Raw genomic sequence first — 9,872 nt, 5'->3', positions numbered from 1 at the left:
GTTCGTTATGTCCATTATGTGTGCTTTTGGTACAATGGCATGATGGGTGTGATGGTACGTGCTTGCAAAATTGGTGGAATGCAAACTCATTCAAACTCAATGGGGAGAAATACTCAACCTAATTTGTGACTAACATAAAGTACACTGTGGCCAAAGAGAGTGGCAAGTTTTGAAGCAAGAGATAATGAATGCAAGACACACACACACACATACTTCCCCCAAAATTTCCCTTTTACGGGGTGAACAAACACTAATTTAACTGATTCTATGACAACATGGCTAGAATTGTTGCGCAGTTTACAGCCACACAGCTGTTTTCTCTCTGCTCAGTCAATGTAGGAGCTCTCTCAAGTCTCCAGTGTATTCCCCACCTCCAGATAAACTGTTTTGGGTGTAACCATCTGTTTTTACACCAGCTTTCAATGTTTGTAGCTTCACACTAACTTTGACCCATAGCTTAAAAATTGACTGAGGTATAGATCCAGTGGCTGTACAACTGAAAACTTTGAAATTACCTATACCGCATCAGGTTTTGACTGTGAAACATCAAGTTTCTTTTGTGTCTTCACTCCCCCCAGCACCACTAACTCAAACTGCTCTACAGTGACATACCACTATAGATTAGGTATAGATTGGAAAGTTGCCCTGACCCATATACATCAAATCTCTTCAGTGCCCCAGAGTAATTAGTGCATATATTAGAAAAGGATTAACCCTCTTTTTCTGAAACTTTTTTTTCTGTGAAACAGACTGCCAAGAAATGTGGGGTCTCAACTTTGTTACTTTTAATCTCTGGCAGTTTTGAACGGACAAGAGCTTTAAGACTGAAATAGGAAGATTGTACTGATCTCTTTTTACAAAAGGAAATAAAGCTGAAAAATTAGGCAGAGGATACATTTTGCTACTGTTTCACAAACTTTTACTACTGTAGTTTTTAGTTTGGTAAAACATTTCATATGCACTGCCAGGACCTTGTTTGAAAATTCACAGTGCTCCTAGCACAAGTGGGGCTTAATGTTTTTTGGCGTTAAACGAACATGTTATTTATACACATATATTATTTATAGGAGAAAGAATCCAGATCCAATCTGAGGTTGTGACGAATGTGATGATGGTGAAATCATGAAATTGACCCATAAAATGTGAAGTAATATTGTGACAAATGCGCTGGGCCTGAATTCAAATAATCTCATGAACTATGTTGAGTGATGTGCCCCTTGAAGCAAAATGCCAATGGGAAATCCCAATGGATGAGTTAAGCAACATAAAAACTGCAGATAGGCACTTAATGCGTCTTTTTTCCAAATAGAAACAATAAGTGTGCAAATTACGAACAAATTGTGCTGTATGTTGTGATGAATCAAATCAACTCAAGAACAACTTTTTTTTTAAAAGACAACCTTCTAGTTTCTTAATCTACTCTGTAGGTCAGCCGTGGAGAAATCACAGGCTAAATGTCTTACATAAGTAGCATAGAGAGGAAAGAATGAACACATGGAACTGTGGTGGAGTGGCTATTGGGTTAGTCCCCACTAAAAATCTCTCAAAGACTCTCCTGCCTTAGTGGAGAGAGAGTGCTGCCCTCTTTTGGCTGAAATTTTCAAACATTTGATTGTATGTGTGCGTGCGTTTTTTTTTTTCCTTTTTGAAAAAAAAAATTGTTTAATAAATTGAGGTAAAATATCAGCTGTTTGGTCTGTAAGCTGGCATTCATAAATACTCTTAGATGTTATTGATTAAATTTGTTTGTGTACTGTTCAAATGAAAGAATAACAGAGGACAGAGCAAAGAGTGTTCGAAAGGCTGAATAAATGTTGTTAAGTATGATATATCATATTAAAGTGAATTATAGGGGATCCTGAGATCCTTTTAATGCCCTTGATTGCTCAAAGAAAGGGTTTGACGCTGGGGGAGGGGGTGGGGACTTTTATATTGACTTACATTTTCACCCGGAAGTGTAAATTTGTGACCTTTTCTATTACGCATGGGAAGTTCATGGGGAATAGGAGATGGCCATGGGCAACTTAAACAAATCACAATGATTTTTGCCTAAATTAAATATATGAAATGCCTTCAATGGCTCCCATGTAATCGCCTTGGAATGCTTATAAAATGGCTGTCATTTGTTTGGCTAAAATGTTATCTCTCTCAATGTGCCCGTTTACTTGGCCGAATGTGTTATCGCTGAGGACGATTGCAAACCATGCCGCTGGACAGCTGGGATCTGTGAACAGACATTGCATTACACGCACTGCCTTACAGAAATGCATGAGAAAAACTTCCCATCAGTATGGATGCTCGAAGCATTCTCGAAGCGTACATGCAACGTCGTCGCTGATGGTCTCAAAAATTTTGTCCGTAGACGAGATCTTTACAAAGAGGTCGTTACATGATTACCTCAAGAGAGTTGAGGCAGAGTACCACAGCTACTTGGAAATCGTCAACACAGCAGCTCATCAAACAGATGATGAAGATCTAAAACTGAAAAGGACAAGAGTTGCTAGTTTAGGACCACTGGTCCAAAAAATCAGAGATCTGGAACTGAAGAAGAGAGAATTAGAAGAAACCAAAATGCTGTTGAATGGTAAGGGCGAGAAATAGTTCCTGTCTGTGTCAGTAGGTTTCACGCATTTGTGACTAGACGGCGAACATCTAGTGATTTTTGATCCCTTTCACACAATAGAAGTGTTCTCCGATTTCTCATTTGACAAGCTTTCATTACCAATTTTATTTGATTGTAATTTCAGATAATGACCCAGATATCCGTGATTTAGCGGAGACTGAGACAGAAGCTTGTCACATAGCCATCCAGGATCTGAAACAAACAGTAAGACCAGACTATTGATTTGAGAAGCAAGTGCAATCATTAACGTTGGTTCCAAAAGCCAAGACATTGCCTAGAGATTTGTAATGATAAAGGGGTAAACTATCAGAGCCATTCAGATGAATAACGGCCTGCTTCCCCTTTATTTGAATCCATTTAGATCCTGTCTCTTCTAATCCCTGAGGAGGAATCTGACATGAGTGACCTGGTTTTGGAGGTCACTGCTGGGATTGGAGGTCAAGAGGCTATGCTCTTTACAGCTGAAATTTTTGACATGTATCAGGGTTTTGCTGCTTTTCATGGCTGGAGCTTTGACACACTGGAATACATGCCCAGTGATCTAGGTGAATTTTTCACAATTATTGTAGATAGCAGTTTAAATATCACACTGTAGATATCAGCAAACTGTGCTATAAGGCTGTATTTTTCATGTAAATAATCTCTGTCATTATAGTGCTTCTTTTGCTTCAGATATAGTTGCATACAACGTGTTAGTGTATATTTGAGTAAGGCATGTACTTATTTCGTCTCTGCATACTTGTGTGATTTCACAAAGGTGGGTTGCGGCATGCTGCTGCCAGTATCAGTGGCCCACTGAGCTATAAAAAGATGAAGTTTGAAGCAGGAGTTCACCGCGTCCAGAGAGTCCCAAAAACAGAGAAACAGGGACGCATGCACACCAGTACAATGACAGTGGCAGTGCTGCCGCAGCCAACTGAGGTGAGATTCTTACTCACAGTATTATCAATAACATCAACGTCTTTTTCATGCACAGTGAATGTAAATCACATGAGTCATCTAAATGACTTCAGTGACATGTTATCGTATGCTAAAGATGTTGCCAAAGTGTCAGAAACTGTTATCATTTTTATTGCTGTGTTGTTTTTGCTGTCTGTTTGTATTTCATTTTACACCTTTCTTTTCTTCAGATCTCTTTTACAATCAATCCAAAAGATCTTAGGATTGAAACAAAGAGAGCTAGTGGAGCTGGGGGTCAGCATGTCAACACAACTGACAGTGCAGTAAGAATTGTTCATGTTCCTACAGGTAAACACTTAACAACTAAAATAGAAACATTGGCTCAAAGTTCTCATGCTCACAGGCAGAATTAATCAACACGCATATCTGTTTCTTTTGATAAATTGTGTACTGAAAGTTTATATATTTATGGTTCTCAGGCAAACAAAGATTAGACCCAGTCATGGACTAAGTTGAATTCTGAGTTGAGAATTTTGCACAACTTTATATGAGAAACCCTCTTTATATGTGAAATTTGTGGAGTAAGATCAGCTCAGTTTAAATGGCTTTGTACTGACCAGAAGAAGGTTCTCCATAATTTTTTTCCAAGTATTTTATTGTGTGCCTATGTCTTGGTCTCAGAATGTTCTTGTACTTTTAGGCATAGTCTCTGAATGCCAGCAGGAACGTTCCCAAATAAAGAACAAGGAAAAAGCTATGAAAGTTCTGCGAGCCAAACTTTACAGCATGAAGCTAGAGGAGGAGACCAGTAAGAGATATCAGACACGCAAACTGCAGGTATAGTGCTGTTAGATAGCAAAATAAAGAGATGAGCCAGTGTGATTTCTTTCCTTCACGAATATAAATAAATAAGAATGAAATTATTTCTACATCCACAATGCTTATTGTGTGTTCTGGATTTTGCTCCTACAGATTGGCACCAAAGGTCGGTCTGAAAAAATCAGGACTTACAACTTTTCCCAAGACAGAATCACAGATCATCGGATTGGAAAAACTGTGCATGACATACATGGATTTTTGTCAGGAGAGGAGTTATTGGAGGAAATGACTGAATCTTTACAACGGTTTTCTGAGCAAGAGGCTCTCATGGACATTCTTGAGGCTAATGACCAATAATCTTGTGTGTTAAATAAAAAATTTTTTAAAAAAAGGTCCACTGGATTGTGTTTTTGTTTGTAAATTGGGCTACATTAATGTTTAACCTATAGTGCCAACTCTGTCAGGAAAACAGGACCTTTTTTCTTGAGGTTTCAGGCTATCAGGTACTTCACACATTCCACCCTAATGTGTGAACTGCCTTTGTATCCCTTTGTTTTGAATCAAAGAATTTACAAGTGGTAAGATTTCTGATACTGACTCATGTTAAGAATTCCTACTTATGTATCACTGAGAATGGCACAGAATTGAATTGGCGTTTTAGTTGACATTAAAATGAGCGCGGTTGTATAGTTCTGTCTCCTATAAAGCGCCCTCTGCATTTGGCGGTCTGGCGGTGCTTTGTATGCGACGTTCTCGCCATCTAACAGCGTACTGACATCACTGAAGTCGTAAGCCAATGAAATCAGACCATTCGCTATTGGACGTTTAAAGGTATTCTGCTGTACTCCGATTGGTTAGTACATTTTTTGACGGGAAATTCAAATGTATCAACTGGCGCTTTTTCCATAGCTTGATCTGGCGTCTGTGGCGTTTTCTACACAGTTGTGTATGTAGCACTAATGCAAGGCAAGGGATGCAGTAATACAGTTTCTTTCTAGTGGCAACAGTTTCTGACGAAAAGTTGGCCTAAAGTTTAATCTCGAGGTAAGACAAACCATGTACAAAATTTATATCTTACCTGGTAGAGAGTTATTATTGTCTCTTGGTTAAACGTAGTTAGCCTATATCGTTAGCTTCCTAGCAATACATCACCTCATTACACTGGACATAGCAAGCAGAAGAAAGAATGCAGTGTTCGTTTAGAGGCCTGTTTTCTTTTATAAATGAAAACTGCAGTTGAGACCCTGTGGTAGGAAAGGAGGAAACATTGCTAAAGATGGTTGTGTATCAACGCATTTTGTTTTACTTTAGGATAGCTCATGTGGCTTTGTTAAGCTCCGTTAACATAGCTGGGTGGCTATCTATAGTAGCTGGAGGAGGCGCGTAAACTTTAAAAAGCAAGTCAAGAAAGCAAGTAAGATGAGCAAGCTGATGGCCGCACCTAAAAGCGCGCAAAGATAATTGTTTTGTTTCAATGCAATATATAACTAGATGCAAGCAGATTGTTTAGCAGTTGGTGTCCTCGCGCTAATATCTGTAGCTCAGATAGCTAATTATGTTTATGTTTGAAAGAAGTTGACTGTCTGATGAGGAAACACATTACGTGTACAATATTGCTCCATGCTAATGTGTTTTGTTTAAATCTTATTCTGTGGTTTCATTCACAAAAAGTTTGTTATAGCAATAAGACGGGTGAATTCTCTTTTTTTTTTCAATCATAACAGGATTCACAGTTAAACACAACGACAGAGAAATGAAGAGCCACGTTTCATGTGAGGAATCCACCGAACAGTGCCTTACGAAGATGACTGAGCGCTCAAAAATTCCTGGCCATACTACATCGCCGCGCAAAAAATGTGTCGGGGTCGCGCCAAAACCTTCAAAATATACAGAGGCTGCTGCCTTCAGCCTTCATTTGAACGCAGTTTCGAAAAGTCCCCGCAATAAAGAAAACCGCAGAGACAAGGACTCTGAAGTGGCGTCTGATGATGAGGTAATTCTGAATAGTGGAAGTCTCACTGAGGACAGCGGATATCTGTCGTTACACAACAGTCAGCTTGACCATGGAGACACTGATTCAGAAGGCGCAGAGGATGCTTCGGAGAACTGTCCAGATAAAAAGGAATTTCCCCCAAACCCCCAATCTGATTCCCATACAGTCTCATCTTGCCTCACCATTTGTAGGTTTGAAGAAGAGGCATGTAAAGAGTTGGCTAAAAGCTACAAGAATACCCAAAGATATGACTGGTCAGTTATTAACAGGGTGGCTAGCAACCACGACCTCCATAATGTCACTGGTAGAAAGATTGGTCTTGAGGATTTGGACATTCTCGCTGAACTGCTCAAGAGAGACATGAAACACATTCTCACCCGAATCCTGAGGTTGTTGGGAGAATATGACTTGATCAAGTGAGTTCCTGCCCATGTCCAGTTCTCCTTTGGTTCATTCAGTGATATGATGCAATCATTATGTAAAACTAACAGGAATGTATCTGATAGTGTTGTCTTTTTGTTCAGTTGTAAAAAAGTGAGCAGGACCTGGAGGAAAATCATATTCCAAGACAAGTCATCCCTTCAGAAGTGCAGAGAGGCAGAACAAAGACTCAGGGTAAGGAACTCTACCTTAAATGGTTCCAGAGGTGACTGGTGTCCCACTCACTTCTCAGGTGTTGATGAAACGCCTAGTCTACGTGATCCTGTAGGGAGAGATTGATTTGAGTTTTGATTACTCCTTCCTCTGTGTGTTTGGTTACTGTAGGTAGACTTTGAAGCGTACAAATACAAATATAATCAGTTTAAAGCGCATGCGTAGAGATGTAATGAGACTTCAAAGCATATTGGTTTCTGTCAGACCTACTGCATTTTTAATATTGTGGGTATGATGACATGTTATTTCTGATTTGCAGAACTCTTGCAGGACTGCTGGGTCCTTGTCCAGGGACTTTGCTGTTGAAAGGGTGGTTTTCTCTTGCATGCAAGCTGTAGCCTCCACACCTGTCCACAAGTCCAGCAAGAAGGCGTTTGTCCAAAGAAACTCTACACAGAACAGTTCACAGCCAAGCTACTTTGAAAGGTTTCAAGAGGTGAGGCTCCACTGTGTCTGGAAGCTTTTACTTGTCTGCGTGGCTAGAGTGATATTTGACCTGGGTTTATTATGCACAAATCACACTGATAAATGTCTACAGGGTAGTATAGCTCACCACTACAGAGCATTAACTTAAATAATCAAACTATAGTCGGTGGTGTAATTAAATTGATACCTGAAGTTTGCCACCAAATATTGGTGGAGTTCACCTTGAGTAACATTAGAGCATCATAAGAATTATAAATAAATAGTGTAACCTTTTAATACAAGTAATGTGTGTAAATAAAGAGAAACACAGTATGACCATGGATACATTGATAAGTCAAATTGTGCACTTGAATTATCACTTACAGATGACTTTGACATCTCAACTTCCTTATATGGTTGTTATAAGATTGTGCATGCCCAATACGCAGCTGTCCTCTAAAAGTTTTTGATGGAAATCAGAATGAATTCACAGAATATAAAGCAAGTGCCCTGTGACTAACAAATAACGTGCTATTTCCCAGGCGGCGAAATCACTGAAACAACATGAAGCACTGAGGAAATGCCGCCGCTGTTGCTCCCCTGCAAAATATAACTCTGATGTTCAGAGGGCCATCTGTACTCGGCAGAGCTGTGGGTTTGACTTCTGCACGGTGTGTTTAGGGCCCTTTCATGGCTCCTCCCCCTGCCGTGTGGGCGTGGCCAGAGGATCCTCAAGTTCTCAGGCCCCTCTCCTTCCTGGCACTGCTCGCAGCAAAAGGAACGTTCGTCGACTCTGAGGCCAGTTCTTTAAAAAAAAAAAAAAAACAGGGAGGGGTGGATGCCTGCAACGGTACAATTTTACTGTCAGCTTCAGTGTGGACATATTTTAAAAAACCAGAATTTTAAAATGTTTGAAAAGTTTTATTCCAGCCTGTCACCTCTCTGGTATCCCTTTGTAGATTTACTGATCCCCTGTCTGGCCACAGCAGGGATCAGTAAATTCCTCACTTGTCAGGAAATGACAATCATCTTTATGCAAAAAAAGAAAAATCTCTGAGGGCATCTTGGAACACCTCTCAGGATTGTATATATGAATGTAATATAAAATTTTATGGAAATTATAAATATTTTGTATTTTATATTTCTTAATGAAATAATGTGTTTTTTTTGTCTTCCTTTAAAAAAGATGTATATATTTGAGTGGTTTAATAAAGACAAATGTATTTTTTACGTTTTTTTCAATCCTTTTTCTGTTTATTTTTAACCGTGAGATTAAGGACTGCAGATTTTGTATGTATTTTGAACTCTTTGTAAGTCTTTCTATGGTTAATATTCAGATAATGCCTGACCACTGAGGTATTTTAAATACACACCCATAGTCAGTTTGCTTTGGACTGAACCACAGCATCATATATTGTTGCAATTCCTCATTTATTCAGTTGGATTTCACGCAGAAAAACTTTAAGCAAATTAGAATGTTGTGTGTGTCAGATCATGTTCATACCTCAAACAAACTGAAGTCTCGGTCCAATTGTTTTGTTCTGGACACAAGAGTGATCTACCTATAGGAACCGACCCAAGGAGAAAATTACTCCAGGGTTTGAAATAACTGCCCTAAGAGAACTAGGTGTGGAAAAGCCTTGAGTAAGTTTCCCCCAAAAAACAACATATCTGGTAATTACTACAACAATCTCAAGGAAAATCCCTGCAGTTCATGGAAGTACATTTTACTTTTAGGTTCATATGCAGTATGTAAAGCAATAATTGAGTTTTAACATTTGTGTTTTTGAACAAACTCTAAATATTAGAAAAATAAATTTAAAAAAAATGTAAAATTAGGCGACCTAAACATATTGCCTAGTATGCTCGCTGAAACAACATGCTTATTTAAATTGTATTTATCACATCTAAATCCAAGAGTGTGGTTGCTCTTTATTTGCTAGGTGGCGCCATACTGCAATATTTTGGTACTGAGGAACTTGCTTTTTCTCGTTCGGCCGCAGGTTTTATCTCTTATGTGAACGTAGATTTCAGCCCAAAGCACAAGAGGACCATATGAGTAGGTCAGTGTCCATGATGTGGGGAAAGACTCGTTAGGGGTGAAGGGCACATGAATGAGATGACTTTGATACAGAGTTCATTACAAATAAATGTAAGAGAGTAAACATTTAGAGAGATGTATGTCAGAGTTCCTTAAACAGAATAGACAAAATTATCCATCTTATATGACCCATTCTGAATTTTATGGATGAAGTAACAATGTCACATGAGATACATATGTCCTTTTGGCAATCACACAAGGAAAGCAGTTTAAACACATAAGAACTGACACTGTCAATATGTTTCTTTCTGGCTTGTTCTCACAGACTGAGCAGTTAAACCATCGCATATGAGTGACCTGCTAAATTTGATCAAACAATGACATTAATATGAATGTTTAAACCTCTGTATGCATTTAAGACAGCACAACTCCCTGAC

General features: G+C 39.0%; 2 protein-coding genes across 2 annotated transcripts; both read left to right on the top strand.

Annotated features, from left to right (window-relative positions):
- Positions 1-2,005: 2,005 nt before the first annotated feature.
- On the top strand, positions 2,006-4,699 carry mtrf1l (mitochondrial translational release factor 1-like). The gene is made up of 7 exons (XM_030772303.1): positions 2,006-2,584; positions 2,748-2,827; positions 2,985-3,168; positions 3,381-3,544; positions 3,754-3,871; positions 4,224-4,360; positions 4,496-4,699. The coding sequence occupies exons 1-7, from the start codon at positions 2,113-2,115 to the stop codon at positions 4,697-4,699; spliced, it is 1,359 nt and encodes a 452-aa protein (XP_030628163.1). The 5' UTR covers positions 2,006-2,112.
- A 1,447-nt stretch (positions 4,700-6,146) lies between these two features.
- fbxo5 (F-box protein 5) lies at positions 6,147-8,191 on the top strand. The gene is made up of 4 exons (XM_030772302.1): positions 6,147-6,751; positions 6,860-6,950; positions 7,249-7,425; positions 7,937-8,191. Exons 1-4 carry the CDS (start codon positions 6,147-6,149, stop codon positions 8,189-8,191), a joined length of 1,128 nt encoding a protein of 375 aa, XP_030628162.1.
- The last annotated feature ends 1,681 nt before the right edge of the window (positions 8,192-9,872 follow it).

This window comes from Chanos chanos, chromosome 4 (genome assembly GCF_902362185.1).
Source record: "Chanos chanos chromosome 4, fChaCha1.1, whole genome shotgun sequence".
In the NCBI taxonomy this organism is placed as follows: Eukaryota; Metazoa; Chordata; class Actinopteri; order Gonorynchiformes; family Chanidae; genus Chanos; species Chanos chanos.
Note: the sequence above shows the minus strand (reverse complement) of the source record. Positions and strands in the feature narration are given on the sequence as shown.